The sequence below is a fragment of the Lepus europaeus genome, chromosome 20 (assembly GCF_033115175.1).
Source record: "Lepus europaeus isolate LE1 chromosome 20, mLepTim1.pri, whole genome shotgun sequence".
NCBI classification, from domain to species: domain Eukaryota; kingdom Metazoa; phylum Chordata; class Mammalia; order Lagomorpha; family Leporidae; genus Lepus; species Lepus europaeus.
The window spans coordinates 38,890,047-38,910,192 of record NC_084846.1 but is presented as its reverse complement, the minus strand read 5'-3'; the positions used below and the strand labels follow the sequence as shown (position 1 = coordinate 38,910,192).

Below are 20,146 nucleotides of genomic sequence, written 5' to 3'. Positions count from 1 at the left end.
CTGTGTTTCCTGGTGCTCCAGGCAGTCTGAAGTGTGTGTGTTTCCCTAAGATGCCAAACCTTCCCACATCACCACAGTACAAGCTGGGTTGCTCCCGCTGCTGCAAGCAAAGCTTCTCTGGTTTTAGTGTGCGCTCTGGGCACCTTGTGAAAATGCAGATTCTGATTCAGGAGGTCTTGTGGAGGAGGAGCCTGAGGCTGTACTTTCAAACCCTCCCAGGTAGGGGCCAGCATTGTGGCATAGTGGGTCAAGCCACTGCCTGTGATGCCAGCATCCCATATGGGCACTGGTTCATGTTCTGCCTGCTCCACTTCAAATCCAGCTCCCTGCTAATAGTCTGGGAAATGCAGCAGAAGATAGTTCAAGTGTTTGGGCCGCTGCAATCCATGTGGGAGACCCAGATGAAGCTCCTGGCTCCTGACTTTGGCCTGGCTCTGGCCATTGCAGCCATCTGGGGAATAAGCCAGTGGATGGAAGATTCTCTCTCTCTCTCTTTCTCTGTGTGTGTATGTGTGTGTGTGTATCTTCCTTTCTCTCTGTAATTCTTACTTTCCAATAAATAATCTTTTTAAAAAAATCTCCCTGAGTGTCCTAGTCTATGACTATAGCTGGAATGGTTAGGATCAGGGACAGTGGTTCACACCCCTTAGTGGGCATCAGAATGACCCAGAAGACTGTAAAGGAAAGTTGCCAAGATTTATTCCAGGTTTTCTTATTCAGTAGATCTAGGAGGAATGGCAAAAATTTGCATCTCTAGCAAACTATGATCTGAATTTTCACTAATAACAAAGTCTCAAGGCAGCTGTCCTCTGCTTTCCATTCACCTGCCTCCTGCCTGACTTCCAGGTCACCTGCATCCTCTGCTGGGTTCTAGAGAGCTTTGTTAATGCCTCTGCCACTGCCAAGCCCCAAAGGGTGGCCAAGTGCTGGCATGTCCACTCATACCCACCACTCACCAGTGAGCTGAGCACAAGGACACCCTCCTTGACTCCATGTCTCACATACACATGGGGGCACTAATCAGGATTGTGCTTCTACTCCTAGAAAGCCTAGCAGGCATCCTGAAGATCCTTCAACACCTCTTTTATATTCCTGATTCTCCCTTACTGCTGCCCATAACACACCTCACAGCCATCTGAAGGACTCTGAGCTAGACCAACGTTGACTCTTTCTTTGTTGAAAAATGCCAGCTCCTAACCTTTCCTGCCCTGCTCTCTTCTCATACTTTCAACTGAGCAAAGCATCATAGAAACTACTATCTTTCTGAAACCATGGCTCAGTAAGAAGTCATAGCTTTTGATTTATCACACATCCAGACATTTATGGAAGCCACTATCTAAAGTCCCCCTGGTAGGGAAGTGTGGGGAGCTTTCTCTGTACTCTTCTCTGTCCCCCTGGGATGGGACCTTCTTTCTTCCCAGCCCCTGGATCACATCTCCCTTACTCTTCATTTCACTCCATAGTAGGATGGAATCATTTTGTTGGAAAATGCTCTTTATTTTCAAATCCTCTCCAAAGCACTTGGGTAGGAGTATCAGGACAAAAACAAAAAAAGGCAGGCTAGGCTCTTTGGGGAAGAGGTAGAGACCAAGGTTTGCCATGAGTGTGGGGATGACTGCTTGGATAAGGAAGAAGGAACCCTTCTGGTCTGAAAACCAGCACATATCAAGGCACAGCTGCCTATGAATGAATAAGAACTGTGGAGACAGGAACAAGAAGTGTATTTGGGTAAATAAAATAGAACTAGATTCTAGAATAAGGAAGGTACAGAATCTAGATCACGGAAGGACACTTAGAAGTGGGGAACCATTTCTCAAATCAAATTGACTCTTGATTTATTATCTTTTTTTTTCTTTCTCTCCAGAAATATACTAGAAGTGGTGCTGGTATTTGTTCACTCCCATTCTTGGCCAAGATCTGTCAGAAAATTAAATTGTATGTATACTATTTCTATACTATTTCTCTTCTGGAGCATGTGATAACATCTTTGTTTTGTCCCTGTTTCTGATGACTAAAAGGATTGGCTCAACACATGAATTGTACAGAAGCTAGAAGACAAATTAGCTCTGAGCAAAATCATTTTGGAAATACATTGAGTTTACCAGTAACTTGGAAAAGTCACGGCTTGATTTGTACCCTGGGCTAGAATGCAGCCTGCCAATGAGACTTGACACATCTCTGGCATTCATTGCCCCATACTCAGGGACAGCCCCTCCTTGCCATGGAAGATACGGACTAGCTCAGCTCCTCATCTCAGGCATCTTTAGTCCAAGGAACTCATGAGGCTAGAAAAGGACTATTGCCAGAAAAATGTGGCTCAGATATACATGAGCAGGATTTCAAATAGAGAGACACTGTCCAGAATTCTCAAGCTCCACCTCAATTTTAAATCCTATACTCCAGCTTCACCATGAGTCTGAGATTATATTAGATATCATTGTCATCACTGTCCAAAAGGATGAGAGTTGGGACAAGGTTTTTTTTTTTTTTTTCTTTGAAAATTGATAGAGGGCTAGTGCGGTAGTACAGTGGGTTAAAGACCCAGCCTGCAGTTTCAGCATCCCATATGGGTGCCAGTTCAAGTCCTGGCTGTTCCACTTCCAATCTAGCTCTCTACTATGGCCTGGGAAAGCAGTGGAAGATGGCTCAAGTACGTGGGCCCCTGAACCATGTGGACGTCCCAGAAGAAGCTCCCAGCTCCTGGCTTCTGATCAACTCAGCTCTGGCCGTTGCTGCCCATTTGAGGAGTGAACCAGCAGATGGAAGACCTCTCTCTCTCTCTCTCGCTCTTGCTCTACCTCTCTCTGTAACTCTGTCTTTCAAATAAATAAAATAAAACTTGAAAAAAAAAAAGAAGAGCACTGGCTCCAGAACCAGACTCTAGTATTATTAGTATATTGTTAGTATATTGTTTAGTATTATTAGTATATTATTTTCATTTTATTTGAAAGGCAGATAAACAGAGAGAAATAAATGTAAACAGAGAGAGATCTTTTATCCACTGGTTCACTCTAAATGCCTGCAACAGCCATGGCTGGGCCAGGCTAATGCCAGGAGCCTGGAACTCAATCCAGTTCTCCAATGTGGGTGGCAAGGACTCAAGTACTTAGCCATCATTTGCTGCCTCCCAGAGTGTGAATTAGCATGAAGCCAGATTGGAAGCAGAGGAGCCTGGACTTGAACCAGGCACTCTGATATAGGATGCAGGCATCTCAAAATGTGTCTTAACTATTGCTCCAAACACCCACCCCTGCTCAGCTCCTTCTAACATGATGGCTGCTGCTGTTGCTAATACCAGATACTATATGGGCACTGTTCCAGGTTTTTGGTGCTGAACTCTCAATATGTTTCCTCACTTACTTTTCACAAATCTGTGAATTAAGGATTATTATTATTATTATTATTCTCACTTCACAGAGAAAGAAACAGATCCTTAAAGGAGTAACTTCTCCCAGGCCACCAAGGACCCATGCTACATCCCCAGGTGTACTTGACCCCATAAATATATGTTTTAGAACATACATATTTTGGACTTCTTTGTAAAGCTTCTCTTGAGTCAACTTTGGGAGCTTAAGCTTCTTAACATCTCTAAGCCTCAGCTTCTTAAAAGCTAAAATTAGAGTATAATCAAGTTCTGGCTATACTTCTCAATTATCAGGGATTTTAAAATCCAGATTCCTTTGCCCCAGACCTCTTAATTGCCCTGAAGTTCTCCAGGCAATTCTTAGGAAATTGGACTCCATACCTGAACTCCTGATTGTCCATGTCCTCCCAACCCCCACCCCACCAGCTCTCAGCTTCTAGCTCAAGCATCAGACTATGAATACTACATGGACAAGTGATGTTTTGATGACTCAGAACTGTGTTCCTTAGCTATGAGACATCCACTTAGACCCCTGGCCACTAGCCTGTTTTTTTTATTCTTGTTATAAATCTCACCTATCCCAGTCCAGCCTACCTCTCACTGACCAGGGTTAGATCTCACCGGAGAATGTCCAGAGTTGGGAGTCTGGCTGCACATCTGGACTGAGAGCCTAGATTACTCTCTTATGGCTACTATTACAAAATACCACAACTGAGTAACCTAGAAGAACAGAACTTATCGTCTCCCAGCTCTGGAGGTGAGAAGTTTGAAATCCAGGTATGAGCAGGGCCAGGTTCTGAGACACTAGGTAGGATCCTTCCTGCCTGTTCCAGCTTCCACAGGTGGCTAGCACTCCTTGGCGTGCAGCTGCATCACTCTGGTCTCTGTCTCCATCATCACATGGCTTCCTCTCTCTGTCTCTGTCTTTTCTTTTGAGACAGAAGTGACTGGATTAGAGCCTATCCTAATAACCTCATCCTTACTCGCTTACATCTGCAAAGACTGTTTCCAAGTAAGGTCACATCCACAGGGATCAGTGGTCAAGACTTCCATGTATCTTTGTAATGAACACAAGCCGACCCTTAACAGAGGTCCTTTTCTTAGGTTCTATCACCCTTCATGAATGAACTTGAAGGTTAAACCCATTGGCCATCCCCAGCCTATCATGCCAGTTTCTGGGAAGAAGGGGAGGCTATATTTGACTCACACTGAGAGCTTCTTGGAGATCCAAGAATTACAAACTTCCCCTGGATCTTCTGCTGGCAGAGCCCTGGCAAACCAGCTGAGCAAAGTGCTGGCCTGGATCCCAGAAGCAGTAGCATCACCCTTTTTCATGAATTGGGGGAGACGTGGAGAGCATGAGGTGGAGAGGAAAGAGTAGACATGAAAGAAGATGATGGGAAGCTGAGGTGCAGCCAGCCCTCCAGGCTCCCAACCACCAAGCCTGGCTCATGCTGAACTGAGATCCCTGCCCCCTCCTTGCCAAATACATCATTGCATTTTCTGTGTCAGATGTGTGCCAGCAGGGCCCAGCAGGGCCAGTATGACTCTCCAATTGAGCCACAGTAGAAAAAATTGAATTTAAGAGCATCTGTGACCAGGGATTTTCTTGGCTTAATTTAAAAAGAGAATAATTCATTTACAACAACAAAAAAATCAGAATTATGTTTTTCTTCTTTATAAAACTCATTATGCTTCAAGTATAATTTGCACCAGATGATGGTTTGCTCAGTGCTTTATGACTTTCAAATCACACTTAAATGCAACCTCATTTATTCTTCAAAACAACCTGTGGTCCAGTAATAACAATGATAGCTCTAAGTCATCTGATACTATCTCTGCCCTAAAGCCTATTATAAATGAAGCCCTACTGGGCAGGCACCAGTATTTTCTCCTTTCCAAAGGGAGGAAACCATTTGCCCAAGGTCCCAAAGTTGTAATGGATAAATCTGACCTCTGAACCCAGCAGTCTGGTTCCCACTGACCGCTGGGTTCCTCCTCCTACTCTTTAGATGAACAGGTAGGTTTGCACCTACCTGACCCAGCAGCAGAGAGAGTAGGATCAGAAACAAGACCTGCATATCTTCTGTTGTGCAGTCCTCTAGTCAAATCACTCCAGGAGGAATCCTGGTCCTGTTTAGTGCCTCTCCCTGTTCCTATCCTCTTGGTGTAATGCCTTCGAAATGTCCTGGAGGTGTCCCCACCTGTGGGAAGTGTTCCAACTCCTCCCTACCTTCATTTGCTTGTACAGTCCACCTCACGCTCATTACCACCCTGTGCTTAGGTGCCCCTCCCCCACTGCTCTCCTACACTGCCCAGAAGCTCCTGGGACACCATGTCTTAGTGAATTTGTTCTCCTTGGCCCCTCCCTCAGAGTTGGGCATTAGTAGGAACCCCACGAAGAAATGCAGGGATAAAGGAAGAAAAGGCAATATTTTTTAAAAATTTTTATTTGACAGAGTTAGACAGTGAGAGAGAGAGAGAGACAGAGAGAAATGTCTTTCTTCTGTTGGTTCACCCCCGAAATGGCCGCCACGGCCGGAACTACGCAGATCCAAAGCCAGGAGCCAGGTGCTTCTTCCTGGTCTCCCATGTGAGTGCAGGGACCCAAGCACTTAGGCCATCCTCCACTGCCTTCCTGGGGCCACAGCAGAGAGCTGGACTGGAAGAGGAGCAACCAGGACTAGAATCCGGCGCCCACATGGGATGCTGGCGCTGTAGGCAGAGGATTAACCAAGTGAGCCACGCACCAGCCCCAAGAGGCTATACTTTACCATTTAAAAAGAAGAAGAAAAGGTATAGGATACCAGGTTACTACCCGATGTGAACAAATTTTTTATCATTTTTTATCTCAATTCACAGTGCCCAAGTACTGTCTTTTTATTATTAAATCAATGGGAAGTCAGCAAGGTCCCCTCTTTAAATTTCTAGTCATTTCTATTAATTTCTATATGTATGAACCACATATATAATATTTCACACAAACACAAATAGACTATCATATCGTATGTTAATCATGCATTTAACTCATTAAATTATTTCTTTTCCTTTTTCACTTGCTCCTTCTTCTCAATGCCTTGCTCTTCTTCCTCACCTCCATCACCAAAGTGAGCAGACAGATTGGAGTGTGTCCTTCCATGGCTTCTCTTTCTCATTTCATCTTATAGAGACCTGTATAACATGCCCACATACATATGCAACTGACCCACACCCAGCCCTCAAGTGCTAACTGGGACTCAAACACAAGGAGGGACGTGTAAAGATTTATTCTTTTTTCTTTTGTCATAATGCCCCAGTGTTGTGGGATTGGAGCTAAATAGCTTAGCATTATGTAGTGAATAATATTCAGCTGCAAGTACAACTGCTCACTAGATCAAGCCTGTTCTTTCAACATCTGGCAAGAACTGGGTAGAGAACAAAATTGGATAGAATATTGTATAATTAAAAGCTTGAAAATCTGAAGAGGGTCCATAGGCTGGAGCTGGGATATCTCTGGAAACCCAATGTGACAACAGCAAACACCTAACGGCTATGGCCCCACCTTCCTAATTGTTACAACTGCACATAATAACAACAAGAACTAATGTCCTCTGAGTATATATCCTATGTTTGGCATGGTTCTTCATGGTATAGTCATATCAACTTATTTACTTTTTCTAATTGTTCTATGAAGGTAGATACTGGCTGATATTGGCTGCATTTTACAAATGAGGAAACTGTCAAACAATTTAGCCTCAGAAATAAATAATTTTTCTAAGGTCAGCTAGCACATAGATATAAAACCTGGGATTCAACCCGAGAGAATCTAATTTCAGAACCCAGGCTACGTTAAGGGGATTCTCATGGCTTTTCCTTCTCCCTTCCTCCAATCATTTCCCTTGAAAATTCCTTCTCACTCTTTTGATTTCACCTTAAGATCACCTCTTCCTTCGATAGAGCTGGAAATCTTTTCCCTCTAGGCACACAACTCTTTAATAGTGTTTTAGCCACAGTGGTGTAGTTGTGTACTGATGCATCATTTTCCGTACCCATCATGAAGCTACTCGAGTGTAGGAAATGGGTCTTGTAGTCCTCCCTAGGTGTTCATACAATGCCTGGCACATAGCAGGGACTCCAAAAATGTCTGTGGAATGATGAATGAGTGAATGAATGAATGAACATTTCAATATATAACCAGGTACCTATAAGAATACACAAAATATGAAATTTCAGTTCACTTTTGCAGAAATAATTTTAATAAAAATCAACAGTGTGTTTTCTAAAACCAGAGAGTCAGATGTGCTTTAGAAACAAAAGTTAATCATATTTTAGGAAAGTAACATATGGCACCCATACTATAACTCACCTAACACTCCCAGCCTCTCTGGCTAGTGCCTTAAACCCTAACTCATCTAACCTCATAGATGAATAATGTTATGTTTCAGCAGTGAAGTGCATGAATGTTCGCAAGGATGCTAAGGTGCAAGTCACATGTTACAGATAGAAAATTAGATTTCAGGAGGTCCAACAGCTTTTCTAGGATCTCAGCAGTAGAAGGAGATAGTAGATGAAGCTGGGATACAAACTGTTGACTCTAGAGCCTTTACTGGCCCTCCACACCCCTCTGAATATCTGTCAAGATTACTTCAACTTGTAGGGCTGACTCCTCTTTGCAACACTAAAAGGGAGCTGCCATGTTCCCAGGGTAGGGAGGTAGGAAGGGCTGGTTATGAGATGTCAGCTTGCATTTCCTTCTTCACAGTGTCCTGGATACCAAAGGAACTGCCAGAGATGAGAGTTTGCCTTTCACTCCCCCCCCCCCACCTTCCACATGCTCATTCATCCCAGAGTTGTCCTCTCTAGAAACAGAACATGTCAGTTCTTTCATTTAGAAGGGAGTTTGTATTAGGAACCAGTTATAAAAGCATTGAAAAGACTGAAGGAGAGAAGAGGAGGTGAGGCACCTGTTACCACTACAGGAAACAGCTAGCACCCCAGGATGATCAGAGGAAGCAAAAGGAAGGAAGTGGCGTTGTCAGAGCTCAGGAGGCCACTCATGCCTCACTTGCTAGGAGCACCAAAGGGAGGCCATATGGGCCAGTGCTGGAGCCTGCGAACAGGAGTTACCCTGGGTGCTGAGATCCCTGGGAGGAGCCACTGTGGCCACAGCTGGGGGCTCCAAAAGGAGCATTAAGAGGGAACGAGAGAGAGAGAGAGAGAGAGAGAGAGAGAGAAACAACTGCTTCTCCTGCTCTCTCTTTCCATCAGGGCCAGCTCCAGCTGACAAGGGAGACTACTAAGCGCATTTTGCAAAACTCCAAGCCCCAGAATTACACAGCAGAACCCAGGCTAGATAACCACAGAGGCCAATATTACCAGCATGGTTCCTGTGGTGTTTTACCAGAGAGGCCTATAACCTGGACTTCTGATGAGTCCACCATTCCAGAGTTCTTAAGCAGGTTCCACACTCCCAGTTGGGCTCCACATTGTCCTGGGGGCACTCATTTTTTTGATGCACTCAGAACTGCCTAGATGACCTTGGTTCAAAAGATCACATAAGGGGCTGGTGCTGTGGCGTAGCAGGTAAAGCTGCTGCCTGCAGCACTGGCAACCCATACAGGCACCAGTTCTAGTCCTCATAGCTGCAGCTCCATTTCCGTTCCAGCTCCCTACTAATGCACCTGGGAAAGTAGCAGAGGATGGTCCAAATGCCTGGATCCATGCACCTACATGGGAGACCCAGAAGATGCTCCTGGCTCCTCTCTTTGGCCTGGCCCAGACCTGGTTGTTGTGGCCACCTGGGGAGTGGACCAGCAAATAGAGGACTTGTCTGTCTGTCTGTCTCTCTCTCTCTCTCTCTCTCTCTGCTTTTGCCTCTCCCTCTCTTTGGCTCTTTCAAACAAAACAAAACAAAACAAAATATCTAGCAAGTGCTCTAGAGGATCACATTCTAGGCCCCAGAAGTATTGCATCTGCTGCACAATTGCATTACTCTGCTCCCCAGTGAGTGCCATACCTACATGGAAAGCAGTGCTTGCCATTAGAAGCCAGGGAAGGTCTTGGAGTGAGGCTCTAGGGAAATCCTTTCTTGTTCAGTGAATTTTCTTGGCCATCACATTGGAATTCTTGGTTTCCCAGGCTCAGAGTGAAAGTTGCCAGTCAATGAAAACTAAATGTCTTGACGTCCTCAGAGTAAGTGGTTTAAAGGAATAAAATATTAAGAAAATCTTCGATAACAGATGTGTAAAATGGCACCAATTCAATTTGTAGTGTTGAGTTCATTGACTGGATCCAAAACACAGTCTCCTATCCTTGGGGCGGTGGGGGAAGGAAGGGACAGGAGACACAGCATTAATATCCCATGCCCTCTAAAACTCATTTCAGGTATTTAATTTCTCCCTACAGCCAAGTTAAATATCAGAAGAAAAGATCTCTAAGGAAACAACAGAGTTTGGCAAAACTTGCTTGGTGCTCTTATGTATACGACCAGACCTTAAATTTTACTATCATACTGTCATATAAACTCAGCATAGCAATATCTGAAAATGTATCTGTTTTTGCAAATATCATTTCTTCTTTTCTTAGCTCACTAGGTGTTTTGTTTTCTTTTTTCTAGAGCTATAAAAAATTCTGTGCCAATCAAAGATGTAGATTCAGACAAATATAGCATTTTTCCAGTAAGTATTGTTGAGGATAACCAGATATTCACTAAATATTGCATTACTTCCTACAAATCTCTTTTCTTTAATAAGACTGACTTTCATTTGAATGTATTATTAATTAATTTGATGAATAATATGTCATGCACGATGCCACAGGGCTTTTGAGCATCATAATAATACATAGACTGTTACAGACAATCTTGGGCCCAGACTGGTTTTATTTCCTATCTTTTGTTTCCATCCCCAGCTAGAATTCTTCATGGGGACTTAGTTACCTTGAAAGACATAGTGAATTATTTTGAAGATTTTTAAACCTACTTTAGTTTACTTTATTAAAATGTCTGTGCTTGTACTTAATTCAGAGCTGTTAGGATATCAGGATGTTCTTTGTGAAAGCAAATAAGCTGGTAGCACATCACACACACACATCCCAAATTTGAGGAATATCAAATAGACTATTTGGGAACAGAAGAAATAAAAACATTGTGTGACATTATTATGACTCTTAATTCTTTCAGATCAGCTGGGTCAAAAATATCAATGTACATAATGAACAATTTGGCTAGAGATTTTTTAATTATCCTATAAAGTGATTAATTATTTGAACAAGTCTATTGTTTTTGAGGTTGAGAATATTGAAGGTTAAACAGGAATTTCAGGAAGTTGGATAGTCTTGCCGTTTCTAGAAGCACACGGAGACACACATGTATAAAAATGCACATGTACCCAGAGACGGAGTCACATATGTACCTGCCCACACATCTGTGACACACAAAAATACCCATGTGCATACTCACATGTCCCATCCATGCACATACACATTCACAAACATGCACCCCCACACACACATACACAAGCTCACATATGCACACAATACTACCTGTCATTTGCTTGGGTGGCATCATGTCCTATCCTATTGATCTTAATGTTCTTAGTGGTTCTCAGTGTTCTTAGGTTGTATTTTAGTTTAAAACTGCAAATGTCAATTCCGGTCTCCCTCTTGGAAAACATCAAAGCAGGACTGAACCCCTCCTCTATGTGTGTCAATTTCAGACACTGCGGGGCTATCACTGGCGAGGGAGAGATTGTAACGACAGCGACAAGACAGCGTATCCAGGCAGAAGGTAATTGTCTCAGCTGGTCACTGATTTTGAAAATTGCCTTCTAAAAATAGGCAGGAGGCATAATTTCTTGCCCTAGCATAGGGGACTCCCACTTCAAAAAGAAAAGGCTTTTGTGTCCCAATGGAAGAAAGCTCAACAGTCCTTCATTTGCCCATGAAATGCTTACCAAACGCCAATGCCTTGCATGATGTTGGGCTGTAAGGAACACAGAAATATGCCAGTTATCATGGAATTTAGTGGGGGAAACAGGCAAGCAAATGACTAATGTGGACATTAATCCAGCCTCCTGCCCTCCTGCACAAGTTCAAATGTAGGATATGCCCCCAAACAGTGGCCTGTCTCCACAGGAGTCAGGACGAATGAATGGAAAGCACAGCACACTTTAGCCCTGGGTTGAGTGAGGTCCAGCGAATCACATCTTTGACTTGAAAACATGGATATGCCAACATTTACCCTACCTTTGACTACAGAGCCAAAGCACAGACTAACCAGATGTTTAGGCGGTTTAGTTGTACAATTTTTATGACTTTGCCTATCTAAATGAAATCAACGGCAGATTTATACATTAAGTTCCTTGGCACCACTGCACAGCAATAGAGTCTACGAATAGAGTCAATCATGGAAAACACTGGATTTGGCCGAGGGGTTCCCAGCAAATATCCAAACCAAGGTTAGTGCATAAAGGATGAGTAGGTGATTCTTGCATCATAACACATAGAAGTATGTGGCACTCTTCCTGAAACAACTCTGCTGCCCCTCCATGATTTTTGTGTAGCACTCACTCATTTATTCATTCTTGAAACTAACACTACTTAGAAACGAGAATATGCCAAAGACCAGTGTTGATGCTTTCTCTGTAGGCCAGACAACTGGGATGCACATCAGGATTCAAACTGTAATGGCATTTGGGTAAGCAACCAACTTCAAACTTAACCCTGCTCTCTTCATTCTGCCTCCCCCCTCCCCAAAGAGTCTATTTGCTTTAGCAAGATCTACAGAAGAAGTTGGCAGCTTAAAGTGGCTCTTTTCCTGCTGCTTGGAAGATTGGTGTAGAATTCCAATTGCATGTGAAGAGTGCCAATGATGTAATGAGAATTAAGGCTCTCTCTCTGTCATGGCCCCTTTAAGCTGTGCTTAAGGTCATCCACATCTAATCCCTTTACTCTGTTTTGAACAGTGTGAAATGAAATGGGGAGTTATGTTAGCAATTTTACAGCAAACCAAACATCTATTGGAGCAAACTATACACTGTCATCATTTTGATGCACCAATGTTTCCTATTTCATAAGCCTAGTCAGGCAGAGCAGAAATTACCCTGTATTTACCCTACTACTCCCACCTTGAGGCATTGAATTCTGGTGTCCTAGTTTCCTGGAAATAATGGCCTTGCAGCTTCTAGGTAGAGAAAAGGGAAGGAAAGGGGAAACCTGACCAGTATTTGTCTGCGGACAGCAGTAGCAGCAGACCAAAGTTTTGTAGAATCTAAGCCATTCTCCAGGACACTAATTGCCTGAGTTCACACAAATAATCACCTATTGCATGCATTTAGGTCCCATGGCTTTTAGGATATGGAAAAAATAACAGACATCTGTGCCCCAGCCCACTCCACCCACTCAATTCTCAGTCATTCTGATTTTTCATGGAGGAGAAGAAGACATCTTACCCAGAGGTTAATGTATCAAGACCCTCAGGCAGCTCTTGTTCTGATAACCCAAACTCCATTGTCATGTTGTAAGGCAAAGGATGCTGATCAGTAGGCAGAGCTGCTGTCTTTGTTCCATGGCCCCACTCCTGCCTTGGATGTGGTGTGTTATTCCATGTAAGATGAAGGACCAAGCAAGACCAATGGAAACTCACCATAAACTCATGGAAGCAAGACTCAGAGCTCATAGTCAGTAATGGGAAAAAGGTACATCACCTGCATCCCTATTCCTGTCCACAGAGAAAATGTGACTCTCAGAATCACAAAATCTTGAACAAGGAGAGGGCTTTACAACCATTAAGTCTACATTGCCCAAACTGTATCCTCAGGACTCTAGAGTTAAGTGTGATGTTGATAGGCATAGGGGTAGGGGCTTTATCATCCCCTTAAGTTTAGGAAGTACTGGGTCAAATAGATGACTAGTTCTGTTTATTTCCTGATTTCTCAGAATCTTTAATGTTTTAATGTGTACAGGAAGCCTCAAGTCCAAGAGAGTGAACATACTCTTCCCAACAACACATCTATAACAAGCAAACCCTTTCATCTTAAAATAGTATTAGCATTCCTCCTAGTTCAGTCTGGGATGGGGGTGGAGTGGAAAGCAATTGGCCCTGACTGAGAATGGCTGCCCCCCCCCAAAAAAAAAAACATCAATATTTGGGTAATGGAGATGTAGGGACATTTAGAGTTCCAGCTCAGAAACTGCAGTACCTGCCCTGCCTTGGCCTCCCAGACACTTAACGGGTCTTGATGCTCCAAGGAGTGAGAGTCCTGGGCTGGACCGATCTCCCGGAATTCTGCTGTGCATCCTTCTGAATAAGAAGCAGCCGTTTCTGGAACTCTCCTTGCCACCTGCCCCCCAGTTTCTCTTAGTCTCACTCACTCACTCACAGGAAGTGTTGCCATTTTGGATTAGGGGCTCACAAGACATCAAAGCACTTTACTGATTATAAAGTCATCTGGGAAGGAGTTAGTGTATGTGTCTCACAAATTTAAAACAAACTGCTAATCTCACCACTTCTCCTTTCAAGGGTGTTGATCCAAAAGATGGAATTCCATATGAGAAGAAATTCTGTGAAGGTATGAACTGTACAAGCCAAGGTTATGATACAACATCATTACGATACGATATTCTTTCCTAGTCTGAGTGAAATTGAAATGAACAGACTACCTCTATGAGGAAGTGCCTGATGCTAGAATTTATTTCAAGTTGGCCGATTTACATTTGTTTTTGTGACAGATCAGGAAGAGACATGGAAATGGTGTAGAAAAGGAGGTGGAATCTGGAAAATGCAAAATGACTTGTTTAATTCACTCTTTTCCTTTGGGTTTGGCAACCATAATGAGAATGGTAGAGGAGCCTGCAGGATGAATAACATAATAGCAGAAATCCAGGACTTGTCCAAATAAGCAAACAACTGAACATTTTAATGTTTTGCATTCTCTTCTCGATGTGCAGCAAGTTCAGGTAACTGGACTTGCATTAATGGAACAACCCTTGTTATCAACTGGGCTAAAGATGCATGTCTGATTAATTTGAAGAAAACATTGAAGTGATAGCCTTGGGAATAGATAAGCAAGCTCCTCACCCTAAAAGCCCAAATGCCACCAGCACTGTTAGAAGCTTTACCACCCACACATTTCTGAAAACATGTTCCTGGTGATTCTCAGAAGAGTCTTAAACAAGACCCTATGGTAATATCACTGTTTTCTGTTTGGGCAATGCTTTCCTCGCGTTCAGAAGCAGTTCACTCATTCATTCTTTCAATGAGTATTTCCTTTATAACTATCCAATTGCACACTGAGGGCTTGACTTGGATCTGCATTTTCATGGGGAAAAAAATTGCAGTGCTTACCTTCTTCAAATTAAAGTCTAATTGTCTTTACGCTCTCAGAGGGGCAGGAAGGATAGAAAATGGAAGGATAGAAAATGGAAAGATATCTAAAGATATTTAGATAGCTCAGAAATCCTTCGCAGGATGAATCAAAGAATGGGTGCGCAAATAAACTATTGAGTGAAAAGCAGCATGTCTAGCTGAAACCCTAGACCCTCTGGGATTGCTGAGGGAAGGCTCCTAAATTCCCACATTCCACCCACCCCGTGCCTTCCTGGACATCCTGGACATTTTCAGTACCCACTTGGGTAGCCAAGCAGAGCTCCCAAGAAGGTGGAGGCTAGGGAGCCACCATGGTTGAGAGGGAGAGATTTTCTGGCCTCATGAGAAGACTTGGAAGTGGAGAAAGGAGGCTGCCACTCTACCTGCAGAGGCACCAGTTCATTCTTCCAAGCCCTTAGGGGATTTGGAAGAATATATCCAAGAGTGAATGCTTCGTGTGGATGGACCTCAGCAGCAACTGCAGGGGCTCCTACCTCCAGACACATGGGCTTCATGGAGGCCTCTCTCTTTGCATTTCTCCATGAATCAGCCAGCACTGCCCATCCAGTGCTTTTGCATACAGGGATAGATGAAGGGCTTGAAAAGAATGAAATGTCCTTACAAATTCAAAATTGCTCAATGAGATCACTCACTCTTAAATTGAATTGTAACAGCAATTGGTATCTTTTCCAAGAAAGCTGTTTCCAGATCCAAAATGTGGGGCATATTTCTGAGTTCCAATAAAGTTTTGAATCATTTATTCAGCCACCATTCACTCAGGATATTCTAGGGCATTTGTTTTATGCTGAGCAGGGAAGCACACCTGTGTCTGCACAGCTTAGAGAGCAATTCCGATGGCTTTGACACCTCATCCAGCTCCTAAAAGCTATGTCCCTCACTCTCAATGCATCACTGTTAGGATGGTGCTCCGTGCTTGGAATCGGTACTGGGCTCTCTGCTCTGCTCACTACCTGATCTGGAGGCTCCCAACTACTGGAGTGCATAAGTAATGTGAATCTATCGTGCTGCCTAGGTTCACAGCCCAGAGGAATCATTTTGCTGGGAGACTCTGCTGGGGCTCATTTTCACATCCCTCCTGAATGGCTCACGGTTTCACAGATGTCTGTGGTGAGTAATTCTGGCAGCAATCATTCCGGATGTGCCGGCCTTTGTTCCTGTTTCCCCTTTGCTCTCTCTAAATGCTATGCCAACTCCAAACAGGTGCAAATTCCCCTCCTCAGCAAAATCAGCCATAAAAGGCATCTCCCTAACCGCTTGGGTTCTAGGCAAATGGAGGCAAAGGATTTCTCCCTTTCACCTTCCCACCCCAGCCCAACTGCAGCAAAAACACTGAGGACCACAGGTGCGAGGCAAAAGGAAGAAGAGGGTTCCCAGAGAGGACCCAGACCCACTGTGCCCAGGGCCAGTGACATTATCATCAAAACCCTACACAATGGAAGCACAGATGACCCTCTAGGGTAAAGTAGGGTAAGCTTCCACTAAAACAGAAACCTTTTTCCTTCCTGCAGCAGTCTCCCCTCACCTTGGCATAGTATTTTTTTTTAAAGATTTATTTATCTGAAAGTCAGAGTTACACAGAGAGAGGAGAGGCAGAAAGAGAGGTCTTCCGTCCACTGGTTCACCCCCAAGATGGCCACAACGGCCCGAGCTGCACCGATCCAAAGCCAGGACCAGGAGCTTCTTCTGGGTCTCCCACGTGGGTACAGGGGCCCAAGGACTTGGGCTATCCTCCACTGTTTTCCCAGGCCACAGCAGAGAGCTGGGTTGGAAGAGGAGCAGCCGGGACTAGAACCGGCACCCATATGGGACGCCGGCGCTTCAGGCCAGGGCGTTAACCCACTGTGCCACAGCACCGGCCCCTGGCATAGCGGTTTTAATTTGGTAATAAGCATCATTATAAAGAAATAATTTAAATTTTTCTATGTTAGCAAGAATTTGACATTCATCTTTATATTATACAACATCAGTTTTATGTGCAGTTATAACAGCATTGAACTGATATGTAAAATCACTGAAATTACATGACTCTTATGAAGTAGCTCATCCCTGGAGGGGCAAAGCAGACTCAGAAAGGCTGGAAGGGAAAGAGATCCCTGCAGTCAGGAGCCTCCAGACTGAACACTTCCTCGGAGACGAGGGCACTCAGGGCAGGTGCTGACCCTTGCAGTGGATGGGTTCCCACCCTGAGACACTCAAGCCTGAGAGCTGCTGTGGTCTTCCTGGCAGTGCTTCACAGTTCTATGCCCATTCAGGCATCTCCACTGCCCAGGACTCACCTCCTCTGCCCACGGCAGTCAGGTGATCCCTGGTGTTCAAACTTCCTATCTGGGACATGCTAAGTACTTGGATGGGGGATGGAGCTTGCTGCCCCTGCCTACCAGATGCCAGCACTGCCAACACAGGTGGGAGACAGCTGCCAGGATGCCCAACTCCCCTTGCCTGCACCCAAGTTCCCATGGGGGCAGAGGGTGGCATTAGAACCTATACTTTCCCCACTTACACCACCTGGTTACCACCAAGGTGGAAAATGCAGTAGTTACAGGGCAAGGAGGGGAGCCCAGGTAGTGGCGTGAGTGGCAGCAAGAGGCAGGATAACGTGGGACCCAATCTTCAACACTCTCCCCTCACCCATGAGATATTGTCCCATTGGGCACTGCTTACGTAATACAGGTTCAAAAACAAGAGTCTCATTAGCCTGTTTCTACTTATGTTGCTTGTTCCTTGGGGTCTAAAGAAAAATCTTGCAATGGATCTGCTGGCAAACAACCAGGGCACTAGCCAGGAGGGAAAATAACATTTGGCAACAGACCTATCCCTCAATTTCAGAAACAGTGGCACAGCCTCTGCAGAGTTTTGAGCAGGAAAAATTGTATGTTGAAAATGTTCTAACTGCCAAGCCAATGTTCTACAAGAGGACTATAGAATGTTCTTGGTTATTTAAAATTTCAGAAAACATACATCATTTTGGAAGGAAAATTATCTGAAGAAATAGTCTGGAGCAGGCATTTTGCCTAGGGGTTAGAATACTGGTTAAGATGCCTGCATTCCACATCAGAGTGCCCATATTTGAAACCTGGCTCCAGCTCCTGACTCCAGTTTCCTGCTAATGCAGACCCTGGGAGGCAGTGGTGATGGCCCAAATAACTGGGTTCCACCACCCATAGAGGAGGCCTGGATTGAGTTCCTAACTCCCAGCTTTGGCCTGGTCCAGCCCTGGCCATTGCAGGTGTCTATTAAGTCACGTTAAAGAGGAAGCCCAAAAAAATTACGAAATTTAATTACATATAATATTCAAATGTAATGTCAAAAAGAGTCATAAAACTAAAAGACAAATGAAAAACTGGAAAAATATTTATAAAATAGAAAAAATTAAAGCCTCTAATAAACAAATAGTTGCTACATGTCAATTAGAAAAGAACCTTGGTTTCTTTTTTTTTAAGATCTATTTATTTATTTGAAAGTCAGTGCTACACAGAGAGAAGAGAGGCAGAGAGAGAGAGAGAGAGGTCTTCCATCCGCTGGTTCACTCCCCAATTGGTTGTAATGGCTGAAGCTATGCCAATCTGAAGCCAGGATCTTATTCTGGGTCTCCCATGCAGTTGCAGGGCCCAAGGATTTGGGCCATCTTCTACTGCTTTCCCAGGCCATAGCAGAGAGCTAGATCAGAAGTCGAGCAGCTAGGTCTCAAACCAGCAGCCATATGGGATGCTGGTGTTTCAGGCCAGGGCATTAACCCACTGCGCCACAGCACTGCCGGCCCCAATCTTAGTTTCTTTAATGATCAAAAATTTGAAGAACAAAAAAGAAAGGAAGGAAGGAAGAAGATTGAGGGAGATAGGGAGGGAGGGAAGTACCGTTACCCTCTTAAAATTGTCCCTATGAAATACATGAGTCTGTTCTGTTTATATTAATAAAAACTTTTTAAAAAAAAACATGACTGATGAATATATAAAGTTTTATTTTAAGTAGCATGAAACATAAAACAATAATGCAATTCATTTACCACCTGTCAAATAAAGGTTAAAAAGTGATAAACACCTAGTTTTAACAAGAATATGGTGAAATAGGCATGCTACTTCACCACCAATGACAGTTTAACTTGCTAGAACTTCTAAGAAAGACAATTAAGCGATATGTATAAAGTTTCATAACCATGTTTGTGATTTTTAACCATTGTGTGCATTTGGAAGTTTATCTTTAAAAATGACCAATCATTTGTTCAAGAATATATTCCTATGAATTCTCATCAAAAAATTATTTATAAGCAAAATGGAAGAAATAAACTAAAATTTTTAAATTGTGAATATAAAAATATATCAATAAAATGAAATTTTATTTTTCATATAATTTTTTTCACTTATTTATTTGAAAGACAGAGAGAGAAAGTGAGTGGAAGTATGCCCCCATGCACTAGTTCACTCCCCAAATGCCCATAACAATTTGGGCTGCACCATGCCAAATTTGGAGGCTGGGACTTCAATCCGGGGCTCCCACATGGGTAGCAAGAACCCAGTTACCCATCACCACTACCTTCCAGGGTCTGCATTGTTGAGAAGTAGGAACCAGAGCTGGAAATCAAACCCAGGCATATCAAAGTAGGATATAGGTTTCTTAACCTGAATTATTACCAACAGCTAGCACAAACATCCACCCCAAACAATGAAGCTTTATACAACCATTCATATACATATCAATAGATACATGTATTGGCAAGAAAATATGTTGATGATAATTCGTTATGTGAAAAAAACATTTTAAATGAGCCAATTTTGTGACTGTATGAGCATATCTATACGTGTGAACAAAAAAATAATTAAAAAGTTGTAAATCAACTTTTTTTTTTTAACACTGACTATCTTTCAGTGGTGAAACTGTGGATAACACTAGTTATTCTATTTCTCCAACAACAGATTTGTACTACACCATACCAAATACCCTAATTTGTGGTTTGGGGGGATTTATTTGTTTTGTTTTAAGCAAGTAGCTGAGGGAAAAGACCTAAAGAAAACCAATGCACTGCTGTATTTAATCTTTGCCAAAGCTCCCTGAGGTGGGTGTTATTACAACACAACCCCTGTTACAGACAGGTACTCTGGAGATTAAGTAGACTGATCCAAGCTACACGACTAATGGGGCAGAATGACTGCCTACCTGTCTCATCTTGAACAAGCCACTTAACCAGAAACTCTGGAAAAGACAATTGTCTCAGGCAAGGCCACGTGTTTCAGGGAGCTAATGGCCATGCAAATGTTCTGGACTAGGCCAGACACTTGGGATGCTCACATCCCATATAAAAGTTGCTCTGTTGAAGTCCAGGTTCCAAATCTAATTCCAGCTTCCTAGTTATGTGTACCCTGGGACACATGATCCATGAATTGATTACATCAGCAGAGTAACCCAGGACCTACTGTGTGCCA

General features: G+C 43.4%; 1 protein-coding gene across 1 annotated transcript in view; it reads left to right on the top strand.

Moving 5' to 3' along the window:
- AOAH (acyloxyacyl hydrolase) overlaps nt 1–20,146 on the top strand; it is a 208,211-nt gene that overhangs the window by 100,178 nt on the left and 87,887 nt on the right. Inside the window, exons 6-11 of the mRNA XM_062178605.1 lie at nt 1,865–1,935; nt 9,960–10,020; nt 11,059–11,129; nt 11,990–12,038; nt 13,863–13,911; nt 15,742–15,836. Coding sequence (XP_062034589.1) covers nt 1,865–1,935; nt 9,960–10,020; nt 11,059–11,129; nt 11,990–12,038; nt 13,863–13,911; nt 15,742–15,836 — 396 coding nt within the window. The remainder of the gene's footprint in view (nt 1–1,864; nt 1,936–9,959; nt 10,021–11,058; nt 11,130–11,989; nt 12,039–13,862; nt 13,912–15,741; nt 15,837–20,146) is intronic.